At 38.0% G+C, this 17874-nt stretch overlaps 1 protein-coding gene across 8 annotated transcripts in view; it reads right to left on the reverse strand.

Moving 5' to 3' along the window:
• Window positions 1-17874, reverse strand: part of DOCK8 (dedicator of cytokinesis 8) — an 89472-nt gene that overhangs the window by 12149 nt on the left and 59449 nt on the right. For all 8 annotated transcript variants that reach the window (XM_050986685.1, XM_030237062.2, XM_050986687.1 and 5 more), the window contains 13 exons: window positions 16833-16988; window positions 14060-14199; window positions 13306-13475; window positions 11843-11988; window positions 10954-11136; window positions 10192-10327; window positions 9518-9605; window positions 7749-7845; window positions 6921-7055; window positions 4838-4990; window positions 3617-3775; window positions 2733-2833; window positions 2126-2318 (listed from right to left, as the gene is read on the reverse strand). In XM_050986685.1, coding sequence (XP_050842642.1) covers window positions 2126-2318; window positions 2733-2833; window positions 3617-3775; window positions 4838-4990; window positions 6921-7055; window positions 7749-7845; window positions 9518-9605; window positions 10192-10327; window positions 10954-11136; window positions 11843-11988; window positions 13306-13475; window positions 14060-14199; window positions 16833-16988 — 1857 coding nt within the window. The remainder of the gene's footprint in view (window positions 1-2125; window positions 2319-2732; window positions 2834-3616; window positions 3776-4837; window positions 4991-6920; window positions 7056-7748; window positions 7846-9517; window positions 9606-10191; window positions 10328-10953; window positions 11137-11842; window positions 11989-13305; window positions 13476-14059; window positions 14200-16832; window positions 16989-17874) is intronic.

Below are 17874 nucleotides of genomic sequence, written 5' to 3' on the forward strand. Positions count from 1 at the left end.
GTTTCCCTCTTTTAACAAAGTCATCTGAATAAGATCTCCACAGGTGCTAAAAAACCTTGTTGTAAAGAATGGGAAACCTTTTCTTGAAAGCCTATATAAAAATGCAAAGGGTTATTATAGTTAATTACTCTTATTGAATAAACTGAAATCCAAAATTGTGCTGTCAGATAAAGAGTTATGTAATTGAGTTCTTGTCATTAGGGCATTTTATAACCTCTCTCCTATGGGGCAACTGTGTCTTTGGAAAACATGTATTTACACAAGCATTTTGATAAGAAAAATTGATTTTCTGCTTTTAAACTCCTAAGTTTTTGCTTGCCTACTGCCTTGCACAAAAGACTTCAATTCTCTAATATAAATGAAAACATATCCATTTATAGAATCTGCATAATCTAGAAGCAATGGAGGGTGGAATTGCATTAGGGTCAGGTGTGTGAGTTTACAAGCCCTCAAGGAAGCCTGGAAGCAGGATGACATTGGGGAGGGAATACAGATTTCACTTATATCCAAATGATGATAGTATCCAACAAGTAGAAAGAAAAGAAGGGTAAATAGAAGTAATGCATGGAAGCTAGAAGTTTGAAGATACACAAAACTGGTAAGGGATGAAAAATGTCAGAAGAATAAGTCCATGGCCAGAAGTTTAGCTATTAAAAAGAGCTATTATACAGCTATCTTGAGCTATCATACAGCTATCAAACAGCTATTCTAAAGAAAATAAAGAAAAAACACTTGTCCATCACCTAATTGCTGAGGTGATATTGAAAATACTAATGCCCAACAGACTAAATTCAATGCAAAATGCCAAGTGGCTCAATCATGTTCACATTCACTATTTTATAGGGGAAAACCCTAGGTGGTGTGGTTTTATCAAGGGATGATGAATGCACCAAGTATTATTATTAGTATTAGTATTAGTATTAATATTAGTATTAGTATTAGTATTAGTATTGTATTTAAAACTCCTTTTGACAATAAAATGTGCTCTCCAACAGATCAAAAAAGTTAAGCAAAGGAGTATTCAAGCAGTGAATCCTGAGCTGCCATTTGTTTTACAAAACTGGGGAAGTTCCAGAAGATGAAATATGCTTTGGGGATCATCTACTTCTTTAAAACATACAAGATGAGCAGACGGTGATAGGTTTATCAGACTGCACCTGGACAAAATGGTGGAAATACAGATACAAAATAACTAAAGAAAACCTTAAAAGTATTGTACTTAGACTGAATCAACACCAGATCACACAAGCCTGATACTTTCTAAAGAAAGGAATTACAGTCCAATAAAGGTAATAATGTCTAAACAGTGATCTTACAAAATATTTCCACTAATTAGTTGAAACGATTTATAATTTACTTTAATCATTGCAGCCAACAATACACTGGTTTCAGGGAATAATGATATAAGAGAAATTATCAACACATGGCAATAAATGAAGGGTTTGGCCATTTTTATTTTTAATAATGTGAAAAATAATTGAATTTGCATATGAAGTCAGTTCAGGTAAGGGTATCTAAAACTGCATAATCTGATAACTAAGTGGATATGTATATATGCATTTTAAAAAGTTTAACTGTAACCATAAAGACTTATGCCTTTATCTATGTGATGTTGAAAAGTAAGGTGAAAAACTAAACCCAAGAAAATCACCTGGAAAAGATCAGTTTATTACTGCGTAAAGAGCTCAACAACACCAAAAGAACCAGAAAGATAATGTGAGAGCTACAGCTCATGCTGAAAGAACTTATGGGATATTTTTACTTGACTTGGATATACTGGATTGGCTGCAGTGATTGTGTTATTCATCAGTCAAAAGGGTTTGCTTAGTAAGTTGCGGGCTGTCAAAGGATTGGAGAACACGCCTGAAAGAGCCGAGCAGCTTCAATTATCTAGATTATGAGAAAAAAGTTTGAAAAATGCATCTGTCAGAGTTGATAAGTAACAGCCCTAGAAAAAGCATGTGATAATAGTTCTACTTAGCAAATGAGAGATTGCAGTATCAAACTGCTGGAAATAGAAGCTGGAGACTGCAATTGTAACATCCACCCCATACATGCACCTCTGCTTTGCTTAGCACAAGAACAAACACACACCAGAGCTGCCTTATGCTGTCAAACCTTTTACCTGAAAACTGACACTGCCCACAGGGAGATAGTTCCGATCCTCAAGCATGCTCAGGTACTCTGACACCAGTGCTGCAGCATGGACCAGGCACATGGCTGCTTCTGTGTAGCACTTCCTCTTGGTGTGCTTCTCTGCCATGTTCTGCAGCCAAGTCAGCCTCAAGTCCGGTGATGTCTGGTATCCTTTTGCGATTCTGAAAACACAGGCCAGAAAGCAGGTGTGAATGATCACTTCTCAAATAACAAAAATACCCTTATAATTCTTCCCCTGGGTTGAATGGAAGAAGACATTTCTGTCTTTATTCTGTATGATTCATTAAACAGAAAACAAAAGAAATGGTTAGGCAGTGCTGGGCAGGAAATAGAGGGGCTACGAGGAAAGTAAAACTCCTGCATTCAAAACTCCTCAGTGTTCCTGACTCTTATCTTTGCCCAAATCTATGAACCTCTCAGAGGCTGCACTGCAACGTGCTCACAACTGCAGCCCGGAAAAGGAAATGAGCACAAATAGAACACAGAGAGAGTTTGTCACAGCTGTGTCCCTAAAATGCATAGTTCAGCTCACCTCACTGCAGAATTTTCTCAATAGCAATTCTAAATGGATTCACCTGTACATGAGATCCATCAGCATCTCTGGATCTTCCTGAAATTCCCTCATTTTCACCGTATCTGACAGGATGCCATTCAGATTACACAGCAGCTCCTCCACCTGAAGCAAGGCAAAGATCAATGTGCTCAATCTCAGGTGTTTATTTGTTCCTTCTGGAAAAACAACAGCATCTGCACCAGATGATTACTCTTCTTAAGCCTCTTTTACCCAAGGAATTGTCAGGATGTTTTCTTCAGCTCTATGTAATGCAGCAAAGGCTGCACATATAGCAAATCTTACACACACACATATTTTAATTAATCAAAATGAGCTGAAATCCTTTGATCTATTTATTTCTGAATGAAAAAAGTAAAATGTGCTAATTAAGTTCACCTTTAGCTGATCTTACATCTGAATCCAGATGTTTTTGTAAGTCTTCAGCACAACCTGAGTTACTCTAAGGATTTTAACAAAGTGTTTGACAGTTGTCTGACATGTTTTTCATTATTGCTGCTGATGCCTTAGAAGTTGGCAAAGAGAAGTTTTCCAGGTGATACTTGTTTGAAAACATAATGAATCAAATTCCATTTTGGCAAACTCTTGGAGGGCATAGTCCCTGCTGGGGTCTAGGAGAAAGCTGTACTCAAAACCAAGAGATGATTCTCCTGAAATGCAATTTCAGGGGAAATTCTTTAGAGTCTATTTTATTGAATAATGTTCAATCCCTTATTGTTGTGCTAGACATAAACTCCCCCCTTACTGTTGTGCTAGACATGAACTCATGCAATAATATCTTCATCCTTCGTTTCATTGCTGTGGAAGACCAAGATCGAGAACTTGCTTCAAGCATGGTCCTATGTGAAAGCTCCTGATAAAAGCCACAGATGCAATAAAATATTTAACCTGAATGGGAAATGGTGTTGCCTGCATATCTGTGTCTTCCTCTGCATAGGCCAGGATGGTTCGCAAGGATCGTCGAAGGAATTCCTCATTAAACTCAGGTGATTTTCCAACCAGAGAAGCTAGTGACATGGTCACCTGCATCTTCACTCTTGAAAAATTCTTCCAGAAGAAAAAAACAAAAGCATGAAAGAATGATGGCTGCACTGCAGTTCACACATCTACCTCCTCTATGAAGCAAACCTACTTTCTCCTATCCAGATTGAGTGCAGTAGACCCACTGCTCACATAATTGGCCTCTGGTGCATCAAACCTATTCAAGGTCTAGCCACTTAAGCCAAAGATCCCTAATTCTGACATGTCTGTACTTTGGTGCTAGAATGCTCCTTGAAATATGCATGCATTCTTGAGACAGGAGAAAGCCAAAAGCACCCCTTTCCCCCTTTGCACAGGGCAATGACTGTGTGGATCAGATGACAAACAGCAACAGATGAGGAAGAATGACAGGAAAAACATTCTGAAAACAAATCTGGGAGGCAAAAGACCTCTGGGAGCTCCAGTTGGTGATGCATCACACCCTGATGATCATGATGTGTCTGCAGAACATTTTCCTTCTGCAGAGCTTACACTTTTTACATATCCAAGGCTTTTAAAGTAATAACTAGTGAGGGAAATTCTGTGCAAGATCAGATGCTATCCAAAATGCTAATGCGTCTGCTTTTGGGCTAGAACATTATTAATCTACATGCATAATACATGTATTCTGCTCCACATGTGTGGTAAAAATCAGAGCCTAGTCTTAAGGCCAATGAGCTGGTGAAAAATTCCTATTAATACAGGTGTACAGGAGTATACAGAGGTTGCAATTGCATTAGAATAGAACTAGACTGAGCTGGTCTGACACAGGAATGAAAGAAAAAAGACAATGTGAGGATTATTGCTTATGCATTGAATAGCCTTTGCTGTCAGAGGCCTGCTCTGTTTGAAGCTGCATTTACAGATATTGCAGGACAATACTGAGTCATATTTCCTGAATTAATGCAATGAACAATATTGAAAGCTACTTTCTCCTTGCACTTCTAGTACTTCTCTTGGCTCAAGTATGTGAAACAGCAGACCAGGTGACTGCAGATGTATTCCACTTGCTGTTGCAACTTCAGTTTTTGTTTCAATTGATCACAAAAAAAGGTGGCACAAAATACAATGCTGCTCTCAAAATCTTACACTGGAAGAGCTGAAGCTGTATCTCATGAGGAGATAAAGAGTGGCACAAGCTTGAGTCCTTGTAATATCTATGCTGCTGCTGCAGTGATGGAGAACTCTTTGACACAGGTCAGCACATTGTTCAACCTCCTCTTCAAACAATAAATCTCCAAACTAAGGGAAAGAGAAGAAAACATTTATTACTCTTATTTATAGCCATTAAAACATCATTATCTTAGTGCACAAAAGTCACAGGGTTCACAAAAAGTCCAAAGTTTTCAAAAACTACATTTTATACATCTTTTTATTCAGACTTCTGATTCCTGTGAAGCTGCAGATTCCATTTTTAGGATTTCTGCAAGAAGGAAGGATTTGAGAAGAAGGGTTGTGTTTCGGAAAAAAGGGAAAGAGACAGAATAAACTCAGAGTATGATGGCTCCAGGAGTTTTTGAAGACATCAAATATTGCAAAATTTTGAAGCATGGAGATTTGCTATTTTCAGAATACATAATGATTGATGGAGCATGCAAATACTCCCTTAAGTACATGAAGCAATTTTTAGCTCTTTGCACCAGCGCCCTACCCTTCCCCAGGCCTCCAATATGTTCTTCCTTCTATGCTGTATGACAAAAATTCCACTGCCAAGCTTTCATGCCAGACCCTCCTTTACAGTGTCTTCACAATGCATGCAGCAGGCAATAAACTCAGCGGGCAGGATGTCTGTTCAAAGAAACTCTTGGCAGAGACAGCACAGATGCACCAGTACCATATCTACATACACAGGACTGATAAAGCTCTCTGAGTGAACACAAAATATTGCTTCGAATTTGCAGACCGATTTCCCAGTTCTCAGCCTTTCTTCAGTCCATTATCTCACTGTTTTGTGTCTAATTTATATTATGAGCCTGCTGGCAGATGGTTTTATCACTTTTACTTGTAAAATAACATCTATATGCCTCCAGTCTAATAGAAATAATTGGACTGATTGCTTCATGAAATATAGAACAGAGCCAGCTTAACTACAAGATCTATTTCAATGAGAATAAAAATTGCTTCACAAAATTCATTACTCTAATTGGAAGGTAGCTTTTAAAGATAAAGTAAAATGAAAACATAATTATTAGTTTCACAACTATTCAGGTATCTACTCTGTAATTAGGCTTTGTCAGCCAATCTGCATTTAAGAGCAGACAGGCATTAACTGGACAGGAGTATCCTGTTTCTTATTTGTATTTTAGAATAGTTTAGGGAAAATAAACATTTAATGCATTCTTCCTTAGTGGAGCTGCTTTTCTTTGTATGAATCTTAAAAAGGTGAATCTTTTAAGAATGAATTGTTAAAAGGTTTTAGAGTCCTTATGAAGCACCCAACACCTTATGACCTCAATTATTAAAAAAAAAATACTTTGAGTCAATTTCTGTCCTTATATATGTTTTGAAGTTTGTGAGGTTTTATTTGACTTGTTAGGGTTTTTTCTTTATTGTTGCTGTTTTTTTTTTCTGATCTGGAGTTTTTTTATTGGGCGATACAGAAGTGGAAGAGTAATGAGGATTTGGCTTGGTTTTCAGGCAGAACAAAGATGAAAACTGTCAATGCCTTAGAATCTACTTAAAATTTTGAATCCCATCCTAGAAATAGAAGCCTAAAATGATGCCCTAAATGTCTCATGAGTTTTGTTTTTTCTGCTGCCCATCTGACTGGAAACTAGCCTTGCTGATGTAACAACTTAAATTTGATTTTATGGAATTCTTGTGCAGTTCTTGGCATTAAGATTCCTAATTAAAATCAGAATGTATTTGAAATAAAGCGTGTGGTATTGCCTACCTTTTTATTGGTAAATCTTATATGTTTAAGAGTAGACTGCTAAACCTAAAAGATTATTCAGATTTAATTATTCCATCTTGTGTGGTCCGAGAAATAACCTTATACCAGATGCAGAAATCCTATAACAACCTTATGGATAGTAATTTGCATTTACACATGCAAAATATATTTAATAAATGTCAGAGAAAATGGTAAGTGAATGAACACAGCTCTGCTCTACAAATGCTGTTCTATTAATTTGACTGGAAGCATAAAAACAAAAGTATATCATGAGCATACCTTGGCAATGAGTGCTCTGAGTGTGGCAAAGCAATGAGTCAGGTAAGTTGTGCTCTGATCATAGCCAAGAGAATTTACCAGGACCTTCAAAACTCCTCCCAAGAGATTATCTCTGCATTCTGCTGCAAAGCTGGCCTACATAGGAAGGAGAAAAACAATAACTGTATGAGGTAATTCAGCAATGAACTGGCACACACAGGAACTGAAGTTCTGCTCTCCAACCATGAGACATCCAGGAGTTTAGAATTTGTAGTTTCTTCATTTTTAACATCTGCTTTGGAGAAATTTCAAAGCACTTTTGTAGTGAAGACAAGAAGACAGAGGGGGAAATGTCCCAAATGTTTTCCAAGACTCTCCAATGCATTTTTAAGCTCAGTGAGCTCCTGCAGTGATTTTTGAAGAACTGTTTCTGTTCTTTCCAATCCTTCATGTATACTTCAGGTTAAGAACTGATCCTGTGGTGGACAAGCACTATCCTTTCCCTTGCATCCTTGATATCCTGAGCATCTAGGCTAAACAGACATACTGGTATTTTCGGATCAACCCACAACCAAAACAGTGGGGAGACTAGATGCCATGAGAGGTGTCATGTAAAAATAATGCCCATTAAAACAAAAGTCTAGCAGATAAAAGCTTTTCTACTAACAGGTTTTCAAGCATGAAGTTTTCTCCTCCCTACCTATGATTTTTTTTCTATTCAACACTATACAAGTTTACAGAAGATCTCAAAATTTTTTGCACTAAGAAACAAAAGGAAAAATTAATCTTGCTTCCACTGGCTTCTGAGGGAGCAGGGATTGGTACTAAGCCACCTCTACTATTTTTCACCTGAATGATGTTCTCTTGCATATCAAGAATGATCAGGTTAGCTTCAGTTGCCAGGTTTCCGCTGATCAGAGCTTCTTGGTCTAGCTCAGCTTTTGTCCTGCAAAAGGAATTCTAATTAAAGCAAGCAGAGTGTATCCTAAGAGTTACATGACCTGCTGTTCAAAGAAAGCCAGAATACAAATGCCTATCATTCTGAATGATCCCATAAGAACAGACAATGACAATAGTGTTCAGAAACATTTCTTAAAAACTATGGAGTGAAATTAGGAAAGCTGCTATCATAGAGGAGCAGTCACAAAGGAGACTTCTGAAAACTAGGCCTCTAGACAGTTTGGATAGATGCTTTTCTTCCTTAATAGTCATCTGTATAATGGTGACTTAATATCATGTTCAGTTATTCAGTAAACTCTGCTCTAATTTCTGAATGCACTGCCTGTAGCAGAACACAAAACTCCAAATGGAGTAATAGATAACTGATCTGACAATTGCATTAAAAAAAGTAAAAACAGTAGACTAGACCAAAGTGGAAACTGCTTCATAGAAGCACTGTTTAATGTAGGCAATTTAAAATGTTGATTCCTGAGACTGTTGACCAGAAAAGACAGCAGGTCCATACAGCAGTGTCCCAGGACATTCAAGAGAGAACTGAAATACTGATGAAAGACAGGAGATAATGGTAAGGCAACACATATACACCTTCTTAGCTGAGACTTAAGAACAAGGTCTGGAACACAGTTCCTCTGCAGCTGAATAAACATAGGAGGAGCTACTAAAAAAACTGCGTCTTCACACATCTATGCCAGAAATGCAAAGGGGCATTTTTCTTTTTCCTAAGCTGCTCAAAAAAGTGCTGTTTCCTGGCTAGAGGCTGCTCTCTAGAGCTTGAGATTAAAGAGCCTGTGACTTCGGCCAAAGTTCCTAAGGTGCATTATCTGTGGCTGGAGTAACACCCTGACAATCATGCTTCTGAGTGACTTCGAAATGTGTATCTGCTCTGCTACATTAATTTACCCAAAAATAAAACCAGAGGGCCAAAGAGCCATCCTTTAGTGCACAAACAGATAAATCTGAGGAGGGCTAGGATAGGAAATCAGGGAAGTCATATGGTTAATAACTGCAATGACTCAAAGCAACAAGAAGAAGGGACTGCCAAAACTTTAGTGCTATAATAGGGCAGAAATCCAAGTAAGAGTAAGAACTGAACTAATTTAGTGAACCTTACAGATGTGTGGACTATTTCCAGCAACCACTGAACTTTGATCCACATGCTGAAGGGATCTTCTCTGGCATGACACATATCTTATGACTGCTGCTACAATCCCAAAGCATTATCTTTCCTGAGTCCTGCTAACAGAGCTTCTCAATATTAATATAGCATCTCAAACCCAGCTTAGCTGATTTAATGTGGCAAAACATATACCACAATACTGTATGTACTGAGAAGCCAAGAGCAGCATCAAAATAAATGCAGCAGCAAGCCTCCTCTTCCACTAACTAATGTTTGCCACACTGTTAATAAGAATGAAAAAATAGATAACAATTTAAATTTCTCCTTCTCTCCATTCTTGTGACCTCTTTGTTGTGCCATAGTAACAGCTGAATATTTCTGCTACAGAGACATTTTAATTTTCTTTCTCTTTGACAAAAAGAGGGAAAGGAATGAAACTACTGATTTTATAATAAAACATCCTAGGATCAAGAACAAAATATAAAAATCCCTAAATAGATTGGTTCCAATAAAAGCAATATGCATTAATTAAATTACTTACTTATCTTGTCTCTCATTTGCCTGCCGCCACTGCGTCTGCTCCTTTCTCCAGCGCAAATTTTCATTTACCCCTGCTGATCTGTCATTCCCTAAGAGTGCAACATATGTCAGAGAGATTAAAACAAAAGGGGACACCTGAAGTCTGACAGCTCACCAAAAGAAGGAGATATATTTCTGTAGCAGTCTGTCAGAACTAAAACCATTCAATTTACAAGTTCAGGGCTCTAGCAAAAAGACTCATCACTTTTTTTACTTAGGATTTTTAGAGCATTAACTTGCTTAATGTCTACGAAAACCTACAAAAATTTTCCATTTATTAAATGAAACAACTTTTTTGTTATGAACAATTTGTTTTTAGTGATAGTTTTGATATCATTTCTTGGCTCCTGATTAGACACTAACATAACTTTTACAACATCTTGAAACTTCTTTCTTGCCTTCATATTCTTCACATGAGAGGAACTCAGTCCTAGCCACACCTTGGACAGTTGAAACCTAATGATATTTTCATCCATGCAAAACCAAAAATGGTCTGCAAAGGAATGGACTGTGGGTGAAAAGGGGGTGAATGGACAAGGATAAAAATGGAGAGTGTGCACAAACCCAATAACATCATTTATGTTTACAGACATTTGATTTCCTCTCAAAAGGCATGGGGGCAATGGAATGAAGTACCAGCTGGTATTCTGCAGCGCTTCATCATTTCTCCTCTGGCTCCTTCTCCTCTGAGTAAAGCCTCTTCTAATCGAGCTTTCACATCGCGTGACTTCTGGAGTGCTTGGGTGCTAACTTTATCTGAACTTTGCTTGCCCTGGAAGTAAAGTTAAAGCAATCATCACCAATGCCTTAATTTTTGATCATAAGACCAAATTACATCTCCAGAATGAAATACAACAGGAGAGACCTGTAGAGGGGGCAGAAAGCAGTGAATATGACTGATTAATACATGAAGTCTAATAAATGTTGCAAATGAGGAAAGTGGTACAATATGTACTGCTAATAGAAATAAAGATGTAGTTCTGTGCTACAGAGAAAGAAATTAAAGTTCCGAGAGAAGGTTATTTGGTCCATTTCAGACAGACCCTCTCAGAGAGAAGAGTGCTGACACCAAGTCCCTGCTCATAAATAGAGTCATCCTTAGTGTCCTGTCAAGTACCTACTGGAGCTGTTGGTACAATTCCCACCAAAAACAGCCCTCAAATACCCAGGTAAAAGAAAATAATTAAACTACTTAGGACACCTTCATACTTCCTCAAAAGTTTCGGCAGCATTTTGCTTGAAGGCTACTGTCAGTTATTTTATCTGAAGTAATTTGCCTAGGTTAGATAACTGCTAATTTAACTACTGTCAAAAACAGATTTCCCCTGGACAGTAGAAATTTAAAGAAAAAAATTGATCTAAAACCAGGACAACAAAACTATGCCTTGTTTCACTTACCTTATACTCAAAGCATGAAACACAAATGAAGAGAAGGTCTAAAATCCTGTTCAGCTGCATGGATGGAAGGTCTGAAATCCATTTTTGTATTAGGTTCTGATCAGCATTTTTCATAATCCAGAGGAAACAGATCAAAAGGTTGCGAGTAGTATCAGGACCTAATGCGGCACTCTGTCTGTAGGGCTAGGAACACATAAAGTAAATGTCAACTGAAAGAAGAAAAAGGAGGGGAAGTTCAATTGGGTCAAGTTATCTTATTTAAATTTCATTGGAATTGAATCTCAGGACTGGACTTCAGTAAATTTGATCTCTTCCAGGTAATTTTGACTGTACATGTAATTAGAGAAAGGACCAGTTGAATGCAAGTGAAAGACTGAGACTTCCATTTTACTACAAGCTTGTATAATAATTTCCTTTTAAAAATGTAGGAAAAAGATTCTGTAATCATTTGCTTCCACCCTTCCATGCAGTTGCATCAGCCAAACTGCATAGTAGATTAAAATAAAAAAAAACATATGAGGAAAGACCTTACATAGAGAAAAAGAAACATCTGAATCCTAGATCCATGGATTCAGGTAAGACTGGAACTGTGGGGCTGCCACAGTGGTGTTTGCTGATCTGAAAATGAGTCTAGATTTGGTTTGGAAATGGAAATAGGCATGTGGGAGAAAAAAGTGAACAATTGCTCTGGTAAAATAGCAATTAACTAACTAGAAGAGAATCGGAGAAGATGACAGAAGGACTATGAGGGATCTGTTGGGATTGGATGAAACAAAAATGCAGTTTCTCATGACTGTTGCTGTTAGTGGCAAGAAAGGACAAAAGGAGAAATAAAAAAGGAAGATGAAAACAGATACAAGAAAGGAGATTGGCAGAGCAGTAAACATACCAGTGACACCACAGGTATTCCAGAGTTCCTGATGTTGAACTGACTCCCTGCAATGGCAAGGGCCACGCTTTGGCTGATTGCACCTGAAGAGTCTTGATCTTCTTCTGGGTTTCCTGTGCGTCCCTTTCCACTGCGGATATCTGAAACTAAATTTGAAATATTCCAATGGAACTTCAGGGGCAATCCAGTTGCTTCTGCTCACATGTCACAGTTTTCCCTTAGTCTGTAACTGAGCAAAACAATTGGCACTTCCATCCCTGACGCTGTTTGTCTGGCTGATGTACCAAGCAGAGGCAGAGCATTAGCAAGAAGAATTGCAGCCATCTGCAAAGACTGCCAAATTATTCAAACACATAAAATGTGTAACAGGCGGTAGCAAACATGAGATAATCTCTGAAGTTGAAAGCCACGCCAGTACTTTGGAGCCATCCAGTTCTAGTTTAATTCAGTAAAGAGGATAAGCCCTAGACATGGATTTGTAATATTCAACAAAGTATGTAAGTCTGCTAAGAGCTGACAGATCCAGTATTGCCTGCTGACCTAAAGACAAGTTTTATTTCAGGCACCTACCTGCTTCTATTCCCTGGTTCCTGACATCACTTTTAGTGAATGAAGTTATTTATACTAAAGTTTTGTAAAAATCTTATCTGATTCTGAGCACCCATTTTGTGTTTTGCAAGTTCTGTTTTTCAGAGAAGCTGAGTGATCAGCTGGACCCCATGTGCTCTGAATGTGATCACATCCTCTTGTGACAGATTCTGAAAGGAAGACACTCTAAAACCTAGGTACATTGGTACACCTGGGCTTCTTCATAACTTTTTTCATCTATGGTATAAGGATAATCCTTAGATAAAAAGAATGGTGTGAGATCTACTTAGCCTATTTATTCATTTATTTTTATTTGTATATTATATGTATGAATGAATAGCAAATGTTTTCACCTGACCCAACTGAAAGTGATAAATAATACTTTCATACTAGTAAGTTTTTTAAGACATTTAAATGAGAAATATTTTCAGAACCGGAGACAAAAAAATGTACTCTTCAAAATATATAACTTTAATTAATTCGTTTTGTTATCATGTTAATAGCAGCAAAAAAAACCAATAAAAAAGAGAATACAATCTAATTTCTATAATTGTAACATGATGTCAGTATCACTATCAATATTTTCACTACTGTTATGTGTATGTGGAGCGAAATATTTCTTGCAGACCTTGCAGGCTTTATTTGGCAGGTCAGAAAAGTTATACTAAGAGATTTGCAGGAGCACTTACAGATGTATCTCTGGTTTATCACTTTCTCAAGAAGCAAGGACACTGAAGTTTTTCCTGTCTGTAAAAATCCAGTTTAATTCTAAGTAAAGAAATATTCTATCTTACTAGACAAATCTCTTATGTTGATAAATTATTTAGACAAGTCTCTCTTAGGAGTAGAAAAATTCAAAGACAAAAAGGTCTTACTTGTAAAATCATGGAGCTGCGGTAGTGAATCCAAAATGATACCAACCAAAGGGAGGTAAAGAGCTGCAATTTTATTCTTCACCTCCTTTTTGGAGCAACGTGGGTCTAGGTCATGGGAACTCAGCAGACTAAGGATAGCATTGACAGCTTTTCTTTGCACCTTGCTAATCCTGATAACACAGAAACCATCCATGAGTTCCATTTATGGATCATGCACAAATCACTTATAAATCAAAGATTTAATAAATGGAAAGGAGGTGAAAGAAACAAATAATAAACACCAGTATGCACTTGATAATCTCTTTCATTCTGAGAGATTCTTGTTCCCTGCAAATTATAGGTATCTTAAATCTCCAAGACACTTTACCACAATCAAACAAAGCATACACGTCTTTCAAACTTCCCATAAAAATTCACTGCGGTAAACAGAGATGCTTAAGGAAAAGCATCAAACTCTGGCCAAAGTTTAGCTAAATGCTTAAGTTCAGACAAAGACAGAGGTATTTTAGAGGGAAGAGCAACTGAAATTTTGTGTTCTCAATTTCTGTATTCAGCCAACACTATCACCACAGATAGCATATTTTTATTAATTGAGAGGAATATACTGCAGATAAAACCATGACTGGGTCATTGCTATGTTACAGAGGGACTAGTGAAAAGCGTGGGGGAAGTAAGACTGTCCTGGAGTAAAACTATGGCCTTGCCAAGAGTAACAGCGTGACCCGTTCTAAAATCTGCAAATTAGGATACACACCCCTCGCTGTCGGCGTCCAGTGCTGCTGCCAATTCAGTGAAAAGTAAGCCAGTCAGGAAGTGCTGCTGACGATATTCAGCTGAGAGGTCAAACATACCAGTGATTTTCTGGTCCTGAAAACTAGAGCAGGAGCTGGAGTTCTGCGGAAATATATTAGAAGTATTAAAGAAGGATCACTGAAACAAATGTTTCTTAAAGAGATCACAGTCACAGTCAATGTAACAAACAAAATCTCTACCAGAGGAAAGCCACAGACTATGAAAGTGGGTGGGATGTTTTGGAGGAAGACATCTGTGTGTGAAATTAAAAGCTTGCTAGGATGCAATCTCATGCTTTCCACTCTGTGTGAGCAACTCATTTTACACTTTTTGAGATATAAAATTCCTACCCTGTATTCATTAGTTTGGACAGGACACAAAGTCAGAATTTTCTCCATTCTTGTTCTTATTGTTTCAGAGAAGCCATTAGCTATCATAGAGCCAGAAAGTGCCTCTACATTAAGAGGGACTTAGGTGTCAGAAGCTGTTCACTGTGTGTTTTTCTGCATACATGATGTCTAGTATGGAAGTAAGGTCAGGAAAGACATGTGAACCATGTTTCCTTTTGCCCTGGAACTCCTTGGCTGAGCTTGCTGGCAGCGGGCATAACTTAGACCAGCCTTCAAACTGCTCTAACTTATGGCTGTGACTGATATACAGCCAGCCCAGGAACGGAAAGTTGCTGCTTATATATGTGCTGTGAACTTCTTAGCTTCTCCAATCATAGGTGCTTGCCACAGGTCACCTGGAACGCTCTTGTCCCTTGCTCAAGTGAGCATAAGTCTTAGACTCTACTTCCACTGCAGCTACTGGGTTTTATTGCTTTTAATCTATATTCTTCAGTATTCCTTCCAGTATTTCTGTCAGTGACCTGGCAATAGCCTCAGAGCCCAAACACATGAAGTATCCATATACCACACTGTGGTAGCTATCTTCTAATATATGGGTCAAATGAACACCATGTCTCTTAGCAGCCCCTTATTTTGGATCCATATACTTAAGCCCATTCCCATTCAACCTCTAATAGGCATTGGCTGTACTATTTTTATGTGAAATAATGTCAAAGTGTAGGGGATCCATTTAAGTGAGTTTGGCTTCTCTAAAAAAATTTCAAAATATTTATTCAGAAGACCATATTTCTACTGCAAGTCTAACTCAAGTGGGCAGCACTCCTGCAGACAGATCAAAATTACTGCAAGGGTGGTCAGCTAGTGCATTAAATCATGCAAGGGCCACAAAAGCCTTATTGATTTGCACAGGTTGCACATTGTAGGTTACTCCTAAAGGAGAAAAGAGTTGATGATGTTGCTTGAAGGAAAGATCAGTTAAACTGGTGTTGGCCAAGTTCTGACTTGCTAGAACTAGTTACAAGAACTATGTTGATATTTTTTATCCCCGTAAGGAGAAGAACCATATTTCTAGCTCTCTGGCATCCAGGATTAGTATTAACCAAATATACTGTGATGCTTTGCTTTTAGGATCAGGAAAAACTTCAAGAAAATATTATTTACTATTATGAACCTGTGACAACAGGTTATTAAAGTATAAGATGTAGCACATCCTGGCGTCCAACCAATTCTTTGACAATGATACTCAGAAAAGAAACCATGAATTTGCACTCCTCCATTAGTCAGACTGCTCTTGTACCTCCCGTCATTTTTAGTTTCAATTCCATCCCCTAGTCTCCAAGCATTGCAGCAATTATGAAGCACTGCACTGAAATGCAAGACCATTGAGATGGAAAACAGACATGTGAGCAGCCTTTGATAGGGAGTTTGCTCCATTGTAGAAAATCATCTCCATACAATGTAGAGGAGAAGAGCACAAGACTGGCAAAATAGTGTGTCCTGTGCCAATCAACAATTTCTTTTTTTGACATGTTTGTGAACTCTGTGGTTAGGAGGATCATGGGAGGTCCTGACATTAAGGAAGTCTAGAGCTGTGTTAGTATCAGACCAACTCTGGAAAAATTCCTGGTGAAATGAGATATGATGAAGATTGCTTGTTTTACTCAGGACACCTGAGTGTTTCCACACAGAAAATCATAAAGTTCAAATAAAAAGAACATTGTTCAAAAAAAAAACCACAGAGAATCATGGAAAAAGATATAGCATGGTCTGTGTTACTGTGGGGGAGAAAACCAGAAGAAAGAACAATAAAAAAAGAAAGCATGATAATCCTATATTAAGCAGCATGAAGGCTCAACAAAAATTCACTATTACAGGATATTGAAAATTGTAGTGTGTTAGTCACTAACTTAGATAGTAGTACCATCTATTTCCACCTGGGAAGTAAGAAGTTCCATTAGAAGGCAAACACATGGAAAGCAGTCACTGCTGCCTGTCATAATTCTCCAAAACAGATATTGAAATACATATTTGTGGTTGTGTGTGGATGGGATAAGGGTGTAAGGCCTGTAAACTGGTCTTCAGAGCTGTGTTCCTTTTACACCTTACGTGTCTACCCCAACAGTCATTTTCTGTGAACATGCATGTGCATGTTTCCAGGGGAGCACATGTCTGCGTCACATTCAATTTTAACTCCTGTAGTTGCAATTTTGCAGTACCACTCCTGTAGCCTTTCTGCTTCTATCCCTTTTTCTCAAGTGGGAAATTCTTCTCCCTGATTCAACAGTGGCTGATTCTAACTTAGGTATTTGAGTACAGAGCAATGTAATATTTTTCTACATGTGCTTCATGTGACATTCATGCAATACCTATCTAATGGACAAACACCTGGGAGGACAAGGAGGGAGAGGGAGACGCTGGAGCAGATGCAGATGTCATGAAGAAGAGATTCAGATTGAGGTAATGCTCATGACTGCAGAGAATTCTTAGGAACTCAAGTCTCATGGAAATCAGGGTGGAGAGTGAATTCAGCTTGTTTGAAAGCTAGAAAAAACAAACAAAAAAATGTCAAGTGATGGGCTAGTATTATTTAAATTACGATGTAGTGAAATATTCTGCTGCCTGGAAAGGGCATAGACATGTAGCCCTTCGTGCATTAAAATGCTCATTGTACCTAGTTTCCATACATTAGCTGTTCTTTGTTTGACAATGATGGTGTCTCTCTCCCTGCTCCCCAGATGACTTACCAGCTTCCCACGAGATAACAAATTGTTTCTTTCTTCTTTTCTCCCCCCCCAAACAAAATACGATATTTTTGGTTTTTGCATAAGACAAAAATGAAAACCAAACTTTCTGAGTTTGTGGCAAACTCATAAAATGTCCTGCTAAGCCACACAGGACATCGATGGTCTCATCATTTCCCTTCTTGTCAACAATGACATCAGTGAAGGAATTTGTGGAGATACCTGATGGACCTGCAAAAAATACAGGTCACAAAACAGAAGGAAAATGCTCCCCGTCAAACACAACAAATTATTCCATAACAACAACCTGCATCACCATTTATTTTTAATTTTCAGAGACTTGTGAAGCAAGAAGACAGATGTATTATTTTGAGTGACTCCCTGAAAGCTAAATACTGTCCTCACAGCACTCAGCAGGAGGAGTCAGAAAGCTGATCTGTATTATCTGCAGATCCTACTGCTAAGGACAGTAAAAAAATAAGGGAAGAAAGATGGTTCCGTGGGTGTTTTGCAGCAGTGCAAAGTATGACATTTCCAAAAGAGTCTTTACCTCCACTCAATTTTTTTCCTGAAGATCACAAATCAAAAGAGGTTTTAAAATCATTGCATATGCAATAGGAAATAGGAAATTTACCTGGACCTTTAACACAACTCAAAGGATCTTGATGGATAAACTAATCAAACAG

Source organism: Serinus canaria, chromosome Z (genome assembly GCF_022539315.1).
Source record: "Serinus canaria isolate serCan28SL12 chromosome Z, serCan2020, whole genome shotgun sequence".
Lineage (NCBI taxonomy): Eukaryota > Metazoa > Chordata > Aves > Passeriformes > Fringillidae > Serinus > Serinus canaria.